The 18,439-nt window shown below is 39.0% G+C and overlaps 1 protein-coding gene across 7 annotated transcripts in view; it reads right to left on the reverse strand.

The window, feature by feature from the left end:
• CSNK1G1 (casein kinase 1 gamma 1) overlaps positions 1-18,439 on the reverse strand; it is a 218,325-nt gene that overhangs the window by 76,961 nt on the left and 122,925 nt on the right. For all 7 annotated transcript variants that reach the window (XM_073012228.1, XM_008016306.3, XM_073012225.1 and 4 more), the window contains one exon: positions 17,278-17,347. In XM_073012228.1, the coding sequence (XP_072868329.1) occupies positions 17,278-17,347 (70 nt within the window). The remainder of the gene's footprint in view (positions 1-17,277; positions 17,348-18,439) is intronic.

The raw sequence follows: 18,439 nt of genomic DNA on the forward strand, positions 1-18,439 counted from the left end.
ACAAGGAACTACAATAACAAAAGCTGCCACAAATAATCCCATTTAAAAGTGGGAAAAGAACATTAATAGACATTTTTCAAAAGAAGACACACATGGTCAAGAGGTTATTAAAAAATGTTCAACATTAGTACTCATTAAAGAAATGCAAATCAAAACCACAATGACATATCATCTTACTGCAGTCAGAACAGCTACTATTAAATAAAGAAAACAAGAGATGTTAGCAAGGATGCAGAGAAAGGGAACTCTTTTACACTGTTGGTGGGAACGTAAATTAGTACAGTCTCTATGGAAGACAATATGGAGATTTTCCAAAGAACTAAAAATAGAACTACTATTGGATCTAGCAATCCCAGTACTGGGTATCTACTCAAAGGAAAATAAATCAATATATCAAAAAGATATCTGTACTCATGTATTTTTCACAGCACTATGCACAACAGCAAAGATACGGAATTAACCTAAGTGTCCATCAATAGATGAATGGATAAAGAAAATGTGGTATACATATACAATAGAGTACTATCCAGCCATAAAAAGTGTGAGATCCTGTCATTTGTAGCAACAAGGATGGAACCTAAATTAAAACAAACCAGGCACAGAAAGACAAATACTGTATGATCTCACTCATAAGTGAGTGCTAAAAAATCCATGTAAATATGTTTACATGGATGTTGAGAGTGCAATTATAGAGAATGGAAACTTGGAATGGTGAGGGGGTGGGAGGGGGAAGGAAGATGAGAAATTGGTTGGTGGGTACACAATGTATGTTATTTGGGTGATGAATACCCTAAAAACCCTGACTTGACCACTGTGCAATCTATGCATGTAACAAAATTGCACATGTATCCTCAAAATTTGTACAAATAAAACAGGAAGACAAAGTAACTTTTCCCTGAATTTAGGAATATATATAATACCTCTGGCAGAGAGATCTCTGAAAAATTTATACATGGCAAGAAAGGATCCAAATTTTACTCTCTTTTGTCAAGTTGACTATTTCATCCTTTCTTCCCAGGTTATGTAAACTTTCTACCCAAATGAAGATCAAAAGGTTTCTTCTAAGTTCCTTAAGCACTCCTAGGGGACAACTAAGTTGAGGCACGTTCCTTGTTCACAACTACCTGTGTTAAAGGAGTCCTCTCTAAGTAAAATTCCCATTTTTTCTAGTATATCTTCAGAAGTTTGTACTCTTGAATTCTTGTGTTCTGTTTCCTGTGTTGCTCAGCTTATTTATAATGTACTTCTAAGGATGTTCACAACATTATAAAAGGGTCTTATCAATATTACACTTTCTTATGACTTCTGCAGATTTATAGTTAACTGCTCTGTTGAAACGGAACCATGCTCCTGTTAATTTACAGTTGCCTAGATTCAAAGCTCTTTTGTGGTACCAACCAGCACTGCTTGTCTTTTATGAGGGCATACAAAACCATTCCCTCCAAGCAACTTCAAAATTGTAAACTCTGATAAGCTCTATTAACACTTACTTTATTCACAGCACAAAGGTTTCAGTGGGTGAAACAGTTTGAATACAGGAGCTCTAAGCTTCTCAGTTGTATACATGGCACATGCATTCAACATGATTGATTTACTGTGGGAAAAAAATTTCAAAACCTAAAAAGCTCAAGGCCATAAAAGGTTTTGGAAGTAACAAAGGTAGCCTTCTGAGTCATAAAATTAGGGGGCGTAACGTGAAACAGGAAGTCCTGCTCTTTCACTGCGGGAAATTTCCAATCTTTGCCCCAGTTAAAAGCTTTTATGACTGTCTTCTGCCACTGTTTTAAAATTAGGTAAGGGATAATGTGTGGATGGCTCTAGGAATCTTCTGGGTATATCGGTATATATGCACATAAAAAAATCTGTACAAAAACAGAGACTGGGCAACAAAGCACGACCCCATCTCTACAAAAAATAAAAAGTTAGGAAGGCATGGTAGTGTGCACCTGTATTCCCAGCTACTCTACTTGGGAGGCTGAAGTGAGAGGATCCCTTGAGCCCAGGAGTTTGAGGCTGCAGTAAGCTATGATTGTGCTACTACACTCCAGCCTGGGTGACAGACCAAGACCCTGTCCCTTACAAAAACAAAAACAAAAAAACAAAAAAAAACCCAACTATGTATGTATGTATGAAAAAAAAAACAAAAAACCACATTCCTAGTGCAGGTTTGCTTACTGTGTGACCCTAAGTAAGTCACTAAAGTTCCTGTGCTCAAAAATGGGAAAAAAAGAAATAACCACATAAAGTGCCTACTAGACTGAGACCTACCAACTTGGGCTCCTGAATTATAGCTATGGCCTGTATCCTGAATTCAAACCTCCAGAGCACCATTTTTTTCCCTGGAGTTGGGCCAGGGCTGTGCTCCACCCCCCAGGGATAAAGATTCACAGCTGGAACCCAACCCCCTGGATCTGGGCTGCTAAATGTACCTCAAGACCCTGAGCCTAGGATCCTAGTCTCACAGCTGCTTGTAGGCTATGTCAGATACCAACAGTCTCCCCAGTGTTGGGAAAATGAGAACAGGAGGACCCAAAAGTCTTTTTCAACAAGGATATTAAAAACCTACTGCCATCACTACCAAAAAATTCTATACCCTAGCCCACTAAGGCATACACACTTATTCCTGATGTTTAATGTAGCCAAAGAAGTTGCACAGAGACTGTATCACTAAACCTACCTGCACACAGATTCATCACACTCTTCCCAACTGGCACACTAAGACCCAACTGCAGGTGAAAGTCTTTGTCTATCAAAGTCACTCTAGAAAGTTTAAGAGAGTCAACAGTTCCGTTAGATGCAGAAACATCAACACAGTGGTATAGAAACATGAAACAGCAAGAAATATGACACCACCAAAGAAACATAACAGCTCTTTAGTAATAGACCCTAATAAAAAGAAATTTTAAAACTGCTGGAAAAGGAACTCAATGATCTTTTTTTTGTTGTTGTATGGCTTTTTTTTGAGACAGGATCTCACTCTGTTGCTCACGCTGGAGTGTAGTGGCGCAAACATGGCTCACTGCAACCTCAACTTCCTGGGCTCAAGCAATCCTCCTGCCTCAGCCCCGCAAGTAGCTGGGACTATAGGGTGCACACCACCACACCTGGCTAATTTTTTTGTCTTTTTCATAGAGATGGGGTCTTGCTATGTTCCCTAGGCTGATCTCAAACTCCTGAGCTCAAGCGATCCACCTGCCTTGGCCTCCCAAAGTGATGGGACAACAGGTGTAAGTCACCCATGCCTGGCCTAAAATAATAATCTTAAGGAAGCTTAATAAGATACCAGAAAATACAGACAGGTGAGTCAACAAAACCAGACAATTCATGATATAAACAAGAAATTCAACAAAGAGACAGATATAAAAAAGAACCAAACAGATATCCCACAGCTGAATAATTCGATGAATTAAATAAAAAGTACAACAGAAAGTTTCAACAGTAGACTTAAGCAGAAGGAAGTCTCTGAACTTGATGACAGGCCATTTGAAACTACTCAGTTAACAGAACAAAACAAAATAAGGTGGGGCGCAGTGGTTCATGCCTGTAATCCTAGCACTCCGGGAGGCTGAGGTAGGTGGATCACTTGAGGTCAGGAGTTCAAGACCAGCCTGGTTAACATGGTAAAACCTTGTCTCTACTAAAAATACAAAAATTAGCCAGGCATGGTGGCGCATGCCTGTAATCCCAGCTACCTGGGATGTTGAGGCAGGAGAATAGCTGGAACCCCGGAGGTGGAGACTGCAGTGAGCTGAGATTGTGCCACTGCACCCCAACCTGGGCGACAGAGCAAGACTCTTGTTTCCAAAAACAAAATAAAACAAAACAAAAATAATGAAAAAGAGTGAAGAAAGCTTGCAAGACTTATGGGGACACCACTAAGTGAACAAATATGCATATTATATGATTTCCAGAAGAAGAGATGAAAAAAGGCATAGAAAACCTATTTAATGAAATAACAACTGAAAACTTTTCATATATGAGGAGAGATATGAACATCCAGGTCCAGGGAGCTCGAAGGTTCCCAGATATATTTAACCCAGAAAGGTCCACTTTATATTATAGTCCTAAATTACGAAAAGTCAAACACAAAGAGAGTACTCTAAAAATAGCAAGAAAAAAGAGTCAAGAAAATTATAAGGGAAGAACAGCATATTTCTCAGTGGGAACCTTACAGGCCAGGAGAGAATTAAATGATATATGCAAAGTAATGGAAAGAAAAAAAAATCGTCAGCCAAAAATACTATATATAGCAAAGCTATCCTTCAGAAATGAGAGAGCAATAAAGTCTTTCCCAGACAAGCAAAAACTGAGGAAATTTTTCACCACTAGACTGGCCTTACAAGAAATGCTCAAGAGAAACCTGCATCTGGAGGTCAAAAGATGATAATTACCATCATAAAAACAGGTAAATCTATAAAACTCACTGATAAAGCAGATACACAAAGGAGAAAAAGAATCAAATCGTATCACTACAGAAAACCACCAAGTTGTGACGGTTAACGGTAAGAGAGGAGAGGAACAAAGAATATATAAAGCAACCAGAAAAAGATTAACAAAATGAGAGAAGTAATTCCTCACCTGTGAAAAACAGCCTTGAATATAAACCGATTATATTCCCCCATTTACAAGATGCAGACTGGATGAACAGATTAAAAACCATGACCCAACTATATGCTGCTTACAAGAAACTCACTTCACCTACAAAGTTATATACAGGCTAAAAATGAAGGGATGGAAAAAGATATTCTACACAAATGGAAACCAAAAGCAAGGAGGAGTAGATCTTAAGTCAAAGCTGTAAAAAGGGACAAAGAGGGTAATTATATAATGATAAAGAGAACAATTCAGCAATAGAATATAACCAATTGTAAATATATGTGTGCTCAACATCAGAGCACTCAGAAAGATAAAATATTATTGGATCTAATGGGAAAGCTAGATTCCAATATGATAATTGTTGGGGGCTTCAACATCCCATTCTCAGCACTGGATAGATCACCTAGACAGAAAATCAACAAAGCAGCACTGGATTTAAACATCACTTTAGACCAAATAGACCTAACAGACATTTACAAAACGTTTCATCCATCAGCTTCAGAGTACATTCTTTTCATCAGCACATGGAATATTCTCCAGGACAGGCAACATGTTAGGCCTCAAAACAAGTTTCAACAAGTTTAATATAAATGGTATATCAAATACCTTTTCTGACCATAAGGGAATAAAACTAGAGATCAATAACAAGAGGAACTTTAGAAACTGTATAAACACATGGAAATTCAACAACATGCTCCTGAATATGGTGTCAATGAAGAAATCAAGAAGAAAAATTTTAAATTTCTTAAAACAACTGAAAATAGAAACACCATACTACAGCCTATGGGGTATAGCAATAAACACATCAAAAAAGTAGAGATTTCAAATAAACAACCTAATGATGCATATCAAGAAACCAGAAAAGGAAAAAAAGTCCAAATTCAGTAGAAGAAAAGAAATAATAATGAGCAGAAATCAACAAAATTAAGACCAAAAGTTGCAACAGATCAATGAAACAAAAAGTTGGTTTTTTAAAAACAGACAGACAAAACCAACAAACCATTAGCTAGACTAACCAAGAAAAAAATGAGAAGACCCAAATAAATGAAATCAGAAACGAAAAAGGAGACATTACAACTGATACCACAGAAATACAAAGAATCATTAGAGACTATTATGAACAACTATATGCTAACAAACTGGAAAATCTAATGGAAATGCATAAATTCCCGGACATACACCACCAACCAAAATTGAACCATGAAGAAACAGAAAACCTGAACTAATTATAAGTAATAAGACTGAAGCAGTAATAAAACTTCTTCCATCAAAGGAAAGGCCAGAACCTGATGGCTTCTGATATAGTTCAAATATTTGCCCCTGCTCAAATTTCATGTGGAATTGTAAACTCCAATGCTGGAGGTGGGGCCTGGTGGGAAGTGTTTGAATCATGCCAGTGCTGCCTTCATGATAAGTGACTTCTCATGAGATCTGGTCATTTAAAAGGGTGTGGCACTCCCCTCCCCCCACCCCAGTTGCTCTTGTTCGTGCTTTTGTATTGTGATATACCAGTCCCCACTCTGCCTTCTGCCATGACTGTAAGCTTTCTGAAGCCTCATCAGAAGCCAAGCAGATGCCTGGTGCCACATTCCTGTACAGCCTGCAGAACCATGAGCTAATTAAACTTCTTTTCTTTATAATTTATACAGTCTCAGGTATTTCCTCATAGCAATGCAAGAATGGCCTAAAACAGATTCACTACTGAATTCTACCAGATTTATATAAAGAACTAATATAAAATCTTCTAAAACACTTCCAGAGAAGTGAAAAGGAGAAAGTTCTTCCAAACTCATTCTGAGTCCAGGATTACCCTGATGCCAAAACCAGACCAGGACACAACAATAAAACTACACAGCAATATTCCTCATGAACATAGATGCAAAAATCCTTAACAAAATACTAGCAAATCAAATCCAACAATGTATAAAAAAGATAATTCACCATGATCAAGTGGGATTTATTCCAGGGATACAAGAATGATTCAACATACATAAATTAATATATGTGATATATCTCATGAATAGAATAATGGACAAAACCATATGATCATCTCAATAGACACAGAAAAGTCATTTGATACAATTCAACATCCTTTCATGATTAAAAAAAAAAATCCTCGGCTGGGCGCAGTGGCTCTTGCCTGTAATCCCAGCACTTTGGGAGGCTAAGGAGGGAGGATCACAAGGTCAAGAGACTGAGACCATCCTGGCCAACATGGTGAAACCTCATCTCTACTAAAAATACAAAAATTAGCTAGGTGTGGCGGCATGTGCCTGTAATCCCAGATACTCGGAAGGTTGAGCCAGGAGAATCGCTTGAACCAGGGAGGCAGAGGTTGCAGTGAGCCGAGATTGCGCCACTGCCCTCTAGCCTGGGAGACAGAGCAAGACTCCATCTCAAACAAAACAAAACAAAAAAAAACCCTCAACAAACTAGGTACAGAAGAAACATACCTCAATACCACAAAGGTCATATAGGACAAACACAGCTAACATCATTCCAAACACGGAAAAGCTGAATTTCTCCTAAAAAAATTGGAGCAAGACAGGATGCCCACTCTTACCACTCTAATTCAACGTAGTACTAGAAGTACTATCCAGAGCAAACAGGCAAGAAAAAGACATAAAGGGTATCCAAACTGAAAAGGAGGAAGTCAAATTGTCCCTATATGAAAATGACATGATTGTATATGTGGAAAATCCTAAAACCGCCACCAAAAAATTCCTTAAATGAATTTAAAAATTTAGTAAAGTTGCAAGATACAAAAGCAACATACAAAAATTATTAGCCTGTAGTCCCAGCTACTCAGGAGGCTGAGGCAGAAGGATCACTTGAGCCTGAGAAGTGGAGGTTGCGGTAAGCTGAGATCATACACCACTGCACTCCAGCCTGGGTGACTGAGTGAGACCCTGTTTCAAAAAAATAAATAAATACGCTGGGTATACTGGCTCATGCCTGCAATCCCAGCACTTTGGGAGGCCTAGGCAGGTGGATCACCTGAGGTCAGGAGTTCGAAAACAGCCTGGCCAACATGGTGAAACCCCATCTCTACTAAAAATACAAAAATCAGACAGGCGTGGTGGTGGGCACCTGTAATGCCAGCTACTTGGGAGGCTGAGGCAGGAGAATTGCTTGAACCTGGGAGGCAGAGGTTGCAGTGAGCCAAAATCGCGCCACTGCACTCCAGCCTGGGCGACAGAGTGAGACTCTGTCTCAAAAAATAAAAATAAAATAAAAAATAAATAAATTAGTAGCATCTCTACATACTAATGACAAACTAGTGGAAAAAAATCAAGAAAAAATTCCATTTACAATAGCTACAAAAAAAAAATACCTAGGAATAAATTCAACCAATGATATGAAAGATCTCTATGAGGGAAACTATAAAACACTGGTGAAGGAAACTGAAAAATTTAAAAAAAAAAAAAAAAGAGGGTGGGCCGGGGGGAGACATCCCTTATTCATAGATTGGAAGAATACTGTAAAAATATTCACAATACCGGCCGGGCGCGGTGGCTCACGCCTGTAATCCCAGCACTTTGGGAGGCCGAGGCGGGTGGATCACAAGGTCAGGAGATCGAGACCATGGTGAAACCCCGTCTCTACTAAAAAATAGAAAAAAATTAGCCGGGCGCAGTGGCGGGCGCCTGTAGTCCCAGCTACTCGGGAGGCTGAGGTAGAAGAATGGCGTGAACCCGGGAGGCGGAGCTTGCAGTGAGCCGAGATTGCGCCACTGCACTCCAGCCTGGGCGACAGAGCGAGACTCCGTCTCAAAAAAAAAAAAAAAAAAAAAATTAAAAAAAAAAAAAATATTCACAATACCAAAAGCAATATATAGCTTCAACACAATCCGTATCAAAATACCAATGACATTCTTCACAGAAATAGAAAAAACAATCCTAAAACTCTTATGAAATCACAGAAGACTCTGAATAGCCAAAGCAATCCTAAGCAAAAAGAACAAAGCAAGGCCAGGCATAATGGCTCACACCTGTAATCCCAGCACTTTGGGAGGCTGAGGTAGGTGGATCACTGGAGTCCAGGAGTTTGATGCCTGCCTGTGTAACATGGTGGAACCCTGCCTCTACAAAAAAAATTAGCCGGGCATGGTGAGGGAGGCTGAGGTGGGAGGATCACCTCAGCCTGGGAGACTGAAGCTGTAGTGAGCTGTGATCACATCACTGCACTACAACTTGGGTAACACAATAAGACTCTGTCTCAAGGAAGAAAAAAGAAAGAAAGAACACAGCTGGAGGCATCACCCACTAATCACTCACTACTTGATGTCAAAATATACTACAAAGCTACAGTAACCAAACAGCATGTCACTGGCATAAATAGACAAACAGACCAAGGGAAGAGAGGAGAGAACTCAGAAATAAACCTATGTAATTAGAACCAGCTAATTTTCAACAAAGGTGCCAAGAATATTCAGTAGGGAAAGGATGGTCTGTTTAGAAAAATGAAACTAGACCCCTATCTCTAACTACACACAAAAAAAATCAAATTGAAGTGGATTAAAGACTTAGATGTAAGACCTGAAACTATGAAACTACTAGAAGAAAACACTGGGGAAATGCTTCATGACATTGGTCTGGGCAAAAATCTTTCAGGTAAGACCTCAAAAACACAGGCAACAGAAGTAAAAATAGACAAATGGAATTTCATTAAGCTAAGAAGCTTCTGCACAGCAAAGGAAACAACTGAGTGAAGAGACAACCAGTAGAACAAGAGAAAATATAATATATGCAAACCATGTATCTAATAAGGGATTAATTAACAGCCAGGATATATATGCAATTCAAACAACTCAATAGCAAAAAATAGTACCAATAATAATCTGATTTAAAAATGGGCAAATGATCTTCATAGTCATTATCAAATCAGTTTATCAAAAATATATGCGCACATCCATGTTTATTACAGCACTATTCATAATAGCAAAGATACGCAATTAACCTAAGTGTCCATTAACAGACGAAAGGATAAAGAAAATGTGGTACATATACATAAGGAAATACTATTCACCCATAAAAAAGAATGAAATTCATGCCTGTAATCCCAGCTCTCAGTGAGGTAGAGGCGGGAGGATAGTTTGAGCCCAGGATTTTGGGACCTGACTGGGCAGTATAGCGAGACCCCGTGCTCCACAAAAAGGAAAAAAAAAAAGAATGAAATTCTGTCATTTGCAGCAACACAGATGGAACTAGTGGCCTTTATGATAAGTGAAATAAGCTAGGCAGGGAAAGATAAATACCACATGTTCTCGCTCATGTGAAAACTTAAAAAGTTGATCTCATATAGAATGATGGTTACCAGAGGCTGGGAACGTTTGGGTGTGCGGAAGATGAAGAGAGTTTGGTTAAGGGGTACAAACATACAGTTAGAAGCAATAAATTCTAGTGTTGACAGCACAGCAGAGTGACTATAGTTAACAATAATTTATCGTATATTTCAAAATAGCCAGAAGAGCAAATTTGAAATGTTCTCAACACAAAGAAATGGTAAATGTTTGAGGTAATGCATATCTTAACCACCCTGACTTGATAATTACACATAGGTATGCATGTATCAAAATATCACATCTATCCCATAAACAGGTGTTATTACGTACCAATTTTAAAAATGAACTGCCAGCCGGGCGCGGTGGCTCAAGCCTGTAATCCCAGCACTTTGGGAGGCCGAGACGGGCGGATCACGAGGTCAGGAGATCGAGACCATCCTGGCTAACCGGGTGAAACCCCGTCTCTACTAAAAAATACAAAAAAAAAAACTAGCCGGGCGAAGTGGCGGGCGCCTGTAGTCCCAGCTACTCGGGAGGCTGAGGCAGGAGAATGGCGTAAACCTGGGAGGCGGAGCTTGCAGTGAGCTGAGAGCCGGCCACTGCACTCCAGCCTGGGCGACAGAGCGAGACTCTGTCTCAAAATAAAAAAAAAAAAAAAAAAAATGAACTGCCTTCTAGGTATTTAACAAGTTCATCGGCTTTCTCTGCCCAATGAGATTTTGTTTTGACTACTGCATTGGTGAAGTTTCAATTATGGTCTTGTTAAGGCTAGACAGAGTGGTTCATGCCCAGCACTTTAGGCAGCCAAGGCGAGAGGATCACCTGGGGCCAAGAGTTCAAGACCAGCCTGGTCAGCATAATGAGACTCCGTCCCTACAAAAAACTAAAAATATTAGCCAGTTATGGTGTCATGCGCCTGTAGTCCCAGCTACTTGGGAGGCTGAGGTGGGAGGATCACTAGAGCCCAAGAATTTGAGGCTGCAGCGAGCTAAGATTGCACCACCACGCTCTAGCCTCAGAATCAGAGCAAGAATCTGTTTCCCTAAAAAAAAAAAAGCGAGGCAGGGGGGTGGGAATCTTGTCATTTTTTAATTTGAGGATTAGCTTCTCCTTTATAAGAGAGCGAAAGCAGAAGAGTCACTAGATCACAATAGCTGCTGGAAAGCCTGGATATGGCAGCCCAGACTTAAAAATTTCAGGCTATGTCAGAGACCCCCATTTTCCTGTCATTTACTGCAGAGAATCCTATTTTCCTGCCATTTACCTACCCTCTAAACCCTCAATCCTCTTTCATTTGCTCCTGTCTTTGCTGACTCATTCCTCTCCCTCTCTTTTTCCTCCCACTTCAGCTGCATGCTTGGTTCTGGCTTATTCATCTTCTATTCAATTACCGAACATACACCAGGCTGTTGTCATGTGGTCAGCCCATACCTAGCTATGGGGTCATTCTCATACCGTCACTCTTCCTAATACAGATCTGTTTTGGCCACAGGCTCTTTCATATCTCTGCCCCAAACCTCTCATCCACCAAATCTTGTTCCTGTGTGCCAGAACAAAAGCAAAAGTGAGAGCTATGCTGGACAACAGATTTGTGGACTCGGAAATTTTTTAATTGATAATGTATGTACCTTCCTAAGTAAAAGACCCTAAGGGAATACTGAAACCTAAAATAATTCCCATAAAAAGAAAATGAAATTAAAACTTGCCTATGGTGACTACAATATAATTAACATAACAATGATTGAAGACAATAAGAAAAATAGTTATAAGATTTTACAATTTGGTTTCTATAAGAAATGAAAAAATGATAGCTAACAGGAAGATAAAATGCTTATTCTCACTTTCAAGGTTTTCACGGTCCCCTTTACTTTCTTGATTATCATGTAGATAGCAATTCTTAAGCATTAAGTCTTGAAAATACTGGTGGTAAAACGATTATCAACAAATGAAGCTTGAAAAGTGCAACCAGTCAGTAGAAAACAAAGTGGAATGGAAGGGAGAGAGTTAGCGGTCACACAAGGAAAAGCAGAGACAATGTGGAAGACCTCCAACCAGAACCACATTCACAATTATCCCATGCTGTCATTTTTGTTCTACCTCTACATAATTAGAGAACTGGTATGAATTTCTAGATCACGTGGTCAAGGTGAAACTGGGGTCCAAAAGACCAAGATAATGATTAAGAGTTGGGTACTGAAGAAAATGGTCATAGTCCCAGGACAACAAAAAAGTGCCTATTTTTGGAAATTAATGTCTCAAACTCTGGATATCACAGCAACAGGTATTCTTTAAATTCATAATCAATCATTTCTCCCAAATAATTTCATACATTTATTTTATAAGCAATGATTAATTCACCAAACAAACCTAAGTCACAAAGCGCTTTCTGTTTAAGTCTTCCTTGTCAGGAAATCCAAATATTTTATAATTTATAGGACAGTAATGAACAATTACAGACAAAACACTAGCGAGTAAAAATACTAATTATGTTACTGTGGTCTTTGTGTGGCTTTGGCACAAAAGGTTGCTTATTTACAATGCTGCAACATCACCTTGGTAATGAAAAGAGTGGCATATGTGTCCTGGCTGCTCAAATATTAACTACCAATGAGTCATACTTGTAGCTGAGAACTTACTCTGAAAAAAATAGGGGGAAGAATGCTGTGCCTGTAAGTGAGAAACAACCTCTGGTGTTCATGCTCACATTTACAATGAGACATGGTGAAATCTTGTCTATTTTCTTGTCAACTGATCTTCTTTCAAAATAAATTTCCTTTTTTGACCATCACAAGGAATATTTTTATTAATAACATTGGTAAAAATCTAAAAAGGCAAGCTTATTAAATCTTCCTAACTTCTTTCTGCCACTGAACTACTTACTGACTGCTTACTATGTGACAGAATGACATCACACTGGGCCTTAAGATACACTTGAGATACAAGGGTGAAGAAGACACAAGCCTTGTTTTCAAGGAGCTTATAATCTTACGGCAGGGAGTGGGAGAGAGAGGAACCAATATGCAATTACAATAAAAAAAAAAAGTCAATGCATAATCATCAATAGGATAATATAATCATGATTTTAAAAATATCCCAATGTTCTTCCTCATCTGGACTCTGGAAAAAATAAAATTAAAAATATGGCCAGGCACGGTGGCTCACGTCTGTAATCCCAGCACTTAGAGAGGCCGAGGTGGGTGGATCACAAGGTCAGGAGATCAAGACCATCCTGGCCAACATGGTGAAACCCAGTCTCTACTAAAAATACAAAAAAAAGTAGCTGGGTGTGGGTGTGCGCCTGTAATCCCAGCTACTTGGGAGGCTGAGGCAAAAGAATCGCTTGAACCCGGGAGGCAAAGATTGCAGTGAGCCGAGATCGCGCCACTGCACTCCAGCCTGGCGACAGAGCGAGATTCTGTTTCAAAAAATATATATATATACACACACACACACACACACACACACACACACACACACATATCTGTATATAGATATAGACAGCTGTCTATCTCCATCCCAGTGAGGTAATAATGGGATAAAATAAAATGACATTTCAGAGGTTTAGGAGCTCAAAATCAATTCTATAACTATCAAGTTCAGAAAGCCTTGATTGATGGCAGTTAAGTTTTTAAAAAAAGATTTATAGGTTTTAGCTGAGTACAATTCCATAAAAGCACAAAAGTCAACTATGTGAAATGGCTGCTAAAAAACTACTGTATGTGGTTATCACTTCATAATGCATATCAAAAATCATGCTGTACATCTTAAAATATACAATTTTTATGTATCAATTCTACCTGAATAAAGCTGAGGGAAGAAAAAGAAAATGTAATTAAAAGAAATGTGTCCAGATCAAGGAGGATAGTAATCCCACTGTCTCCATGTCTACAGTTACTTGTGCTATTTTAAGAGGCTCACTCAAGAGGAGCATCAAAAAACTAGCCATGTTGAATATGTATGTGCCCATGCTTGCTAGTGGAGCACCGATACTGAAGTATCTGTGTAAACCATGTTATGTAAAAAGGTAGATACCTGGCTCAAAATAAGACTTAGAGGTGGATGGTAGAGAGGACAATGTAAAACAACTGTGACAAATGTCTCAGAGCTGGTAGAAAATAAATAAAAAAAAAAGCCCCAACGGTGTTTCATAGAAATAAAAAAAAGGCAAATTTGGCCAGGCGCGGTGGCTCATCCCTATAAATCCTAGCAATTTGAGAGGCCAAGATGGGTGGATCACGAGGTCAGGAGATCCAGACCATCCTGACTAACATGGTGAAAACCCATCTCTACTAAAAAAATACAAAAAATTGGCCAGGAGTGGTGGCTCATGCCTGTAATCCGAGCACTTTGGGAGGCCAAGGCAGGCGGATCATGAGGTCAGGAGATCGAGACCATCCTGGCTAACACAGTGAAAACCTGTCTCTACTAAAAATACAAAAAAAAAAAAAACTAGCCGGGCATGGTGGCGGGCGCCTGTAGTCCCAGCTACTCGGAAGGCTGAGGCAGGATAATGGCACGAACCCAGGAGGCGGAGCTTGCAGTGAGCCAAGATCGTGCCACTGCACTCCAGCCTGGTGACAGAGCAAGACTCCATCTAAATTTAAAAATAATAATAATAATAAAATAAATAAATGGCAAATTTGGGCCTAATATGAAGGACTTCAAATACATTGGACTTTCCCACATTAAATTAGCCTGAAGAGTGGTAAACTCTATGAACTAGAAGAAAGTAGTCAAGCAGATTTAGATGATTATTAAGAAAATCCTGAAAGCAATTCTTATACTAGGAGGTAGGGGTATCGAGGGGATTTGAAACAGATAACTAAAGCTCTTCCTATCTTGGAAAAGTCTGTAGCTACCTTGTTAGTTGCAGGCAAGGATATTAAGATGATGTCCACCACAGCTCTTTTAAGAGTAGTGGGTGATCTCAAGAAGCAGAAAAGAGGCCAGTAATCACCACTGAACTGCATATAAGACCTAGAAGGCTTTGTGATCTTTACATGTTTGTTAGAAAAGGTACAGGGAGACAGACCAACAACGGCCAGCCTACCTGACTATGAGTCAACAGCTGGCCTAAAGAGTATAACAGAGCCCTCCTATTCCCACTCATGACAATGATGGATGTACCAGTCTCAGAGATTCCAGTTTTTCCTTGCTGCTTAAGTGAAAGGCAATTTGTATAGTCACCTTTCCTCTAATGCCCTCCCTATTTACTCCTTGTTTTAAGTGCACAGAGAATGCTGAAACTTCAAGGGCTTACAATTTTCTGTATTTGGGGAGAGTACCAACCGAGCAGCACAGATGTTATTCCTACCCAACAAATTCATTAGATTTTTTGGCTCTATATTGAAAAGGGAAGATTGGTCTGATTTGGTGGATCTATTTGAAAGGGCTTACAGAGGAAATCCTGAAAACTGGCCTGTTCACTTCCCCACTTAAACTTCAAAGTTGGACTGGATTCAGCATGTTTTTACCTGACCCTTAGATTTATAAGACATACACAAACATGCTTATCATAAGTGGGCTGTGACAGTCTTTTCCCTAAAATTTATGAAACATGGAATAACTTAACAACATTATGAAACCAGGAATATAAGAGAAACAACAATTAAAATGTAGTTCTGGGGCATCTGGGAAGATAAGCCTCAAGTTATGTATACATCCTGTGAACTCAGTTGCCAGTCTTAAATCTTATGCCAAAAACACTCCAATCAATTAACAAATATATACTGAGAGGTTACTGTGAGCAAGAACTCATACTAAGTTCAATGGAAGACAAGTCCATTGTGGGCTCTCTGGGTTATGACTATAGCTGATTATTGCTATAGTCAGGGTATAATAAAACTTGAATAACACACAATGACTCATATAATTCTAAATATTTTAGGAAGTAGAACTCAAATTCCTTCAGTAGTACCTTCAATAGGGTTACCTGAAATAGAAACCAACAGTATGATGGCTCATGCCTGTAATCCCAGCATTTTGGGAGGCTAAAGGCAGGAGGATCACTTGAATCCAAGAGTTCAAGACCAACCTGAGCAACACGGCAAAACCCCATCTCTACTAAAAATACAGAAAATTAGCCTGGTGTGGTGGTGCATGCCTACAGTCTCAGCTACTCAGGAGGCTGAGGCAGGAGAACTGCTTGAGCCTAGGAGGTCAAGGCTGCAGTGAGCTGTGATCCTGCCACTGCACTCCAGCCTGGGCGATGGGAGTGAGACCCTGTAGAAAGAAAAGGAAAGGAAAAAGGAAAAAGGAAAGGAAAGGGGAAAAACAAAAAAAGAAAGGAAAAAGGAAAAAGGAAAGGAAAGGAGAAGAGGAGACCCTGTCATGAAAGAAAGAAAGAAAGAAAGAAAGAAAGAAAGAAAGAAAGAAAGAAAGAAAGAAAGAAAGAAAGAAAGAAAGAAAGAAAGGAAGGAAGGAAGGAAGGAAGGAAGGAAGGAAGGAAGGAAGGAAGGAAGGAAGGAAGGAAGGAAGGAAGGAGAAAGAAGAGAAGAGAGAAGAGAAGAGAAGAGAAGAGAGAGAGGGAGGGAGAGAGGGAGGGGAGGGAGGGAAGGAAGGAAGGAGGGAGGGAGGGAGGGAGGGAGGGAGGGAGGGAGGAAGGAAGGAAGGAAGGAAGGAAGGAAGGAAGGAAGGAAGGAAGGAAGGAAGGAAGGAAGGAAACCGAGCTTTAGTCATTCACAGAAAACCTGTCACAGTGAAGGGGGCATAAAGTAGAGGAAATTCTACTAATGTCAAATAGTGAAAATAGCTCTGAAAGATTTCATCTTCTGAGAGATTTATCTCTACAGGTAAATGTTAGCAAAATATTTTTCTGGAAGCCAGTAAGATACTTGAGAAATCAGAGCTTTTAGGTAAAAAACAAACTTTTTTAAAAGTGATTAACTTAATTTTTAAAAATTGCCAAAGGTCATAGGTTATTGCAATCATATGGATAGCTCTTGCATATTAATGAGAACAATGGATAAAATGACAGTGCTGTAGTATTTCAGAATGTATATTTTAGTATGTCTTTAAAACAGATAAACCACTTCAATGTGGTAAAGTATATTTTGCAAATTACCAACATTTCCTCCTTTCTTTTGGTATAAGTAAAGAAATGAAAAGAGAATGAACTATTGAAAAGCAAATCCTTCACACTATGTGTATTTGACAAATGGAAAGCATCTGCAGGTTGGTCTGTGGGCACAGTCATAGCAACACAGTTCCCCTGTCAACTCAACTCCAGGAACCAGATAGCAACTAGCTTTGTGTCTGACTATGTTTATTTACCTATCCGGCAAGCAGGGGAGACAGATGGTTTGGTAAAAAGGGTAAACCAGACAAAAAATTTGTATATTTTAGGGCTTCCAGCTAAGCTACATGCTAAGGAAGTGGAGAAGAAAGACTTGACTTACCTGCACTGCCAAGCTGTTTATAAAATCTGTACTCTAAATGAAGCTGTGGAGCACGTGATTTTATTGGTTCCTGAAATCCAAAAAGAAAAACTGATCAGATTTCAACAAATGGGATTTTTCCATTCTTAAAGTTTTGAAGTAAACAACGGTTAAGATCACCTAATGTTTTAGAGATGATATCCACATATGAGAGCCTTTTCTAACCACAATTTGTCTTAGACAGTACAGTTAAGAGAAGATGAAGGTGAATTACATACAACTCCTTCCATGGATAGTTAAATAAAAATAGACTTTGCATGAGCTATCATTCAAGGATACCTTTCTTGCAATGAAATATTCTCCTGATATGTATTTTCCCAGGAAACTTGATGCCAAACCTTTAAATAAAAAAAATACCAGAATGTATTTCCTGCTTGTTTTGTTCTGAATTTTTGGGAGGTTCACGGTTTTATTATTTTTAGAAAAATAATGCATGCTCAGAAGAAAATTCCAATACACAAAAATTAGAAAGCAAAAATCATCTATGATCCTGCCACTTTAAAGAGAGGCACTATTAACATTTTAGTGAATGCCTTTCCAAGTATTTATCTATATATGTATTTATATATAATATAGACTGATGAACTTAATTTTATATAAATGAGATTATAATATATTTGCTGTTCATTAATGTGCTGTTGAATTCAACAATGTAATAACATTTTCCCATGGCAGTAAATAAACGTGTATAATGTCTTGTTTTTTTTTTTTTAAGACAGGGTCTCGCGCACTGCAGTCGAAACCTCCCAGGTTCAAGTCATCCTCCTATCTTAGCCTCCCGAACGGCTGGGACCACAAGTGTGTGCCATCACTCACAGCTAATTTTTATTTTTTTGTACAGATAGGATCTTACTATGTTGCCCAGGCTGGTCCCAAATTCCTGGGCTCAAGCAATCCTCCCACTTCAGCCACCCAAAGTGCTGTGGGATTACAGGCATAAGCCACTGCACCTGGCTTATATTATTTTTAATGGTTTAGGTATTGCCCTGTATGTGCATATGTATTTTGTATTTACGTATGTATGTATACACACCCTCCCCATAATTTTTGGACATGTGAACTGTTTTCACTTTCCAATATTATGAACAATGCTTTTAGGAACATGCTTATGTATATTTCTTTT

The sequence above is a fragment of the Chlorocebus sabaeus genome, chromosome 26 (genome assembly GCF_047675955.1).
Source record: "Chlorocebus sabaeus isolate Y175 chromosome 26, mChlSab1.0.hap1, whole genome shotgun sequence".
NCBI lineage: Eukaryota > Metazoa > Chordata > Mammalia > Primates > Cercopithecidae > Chlorocebus > Chlorocebus sabaeus.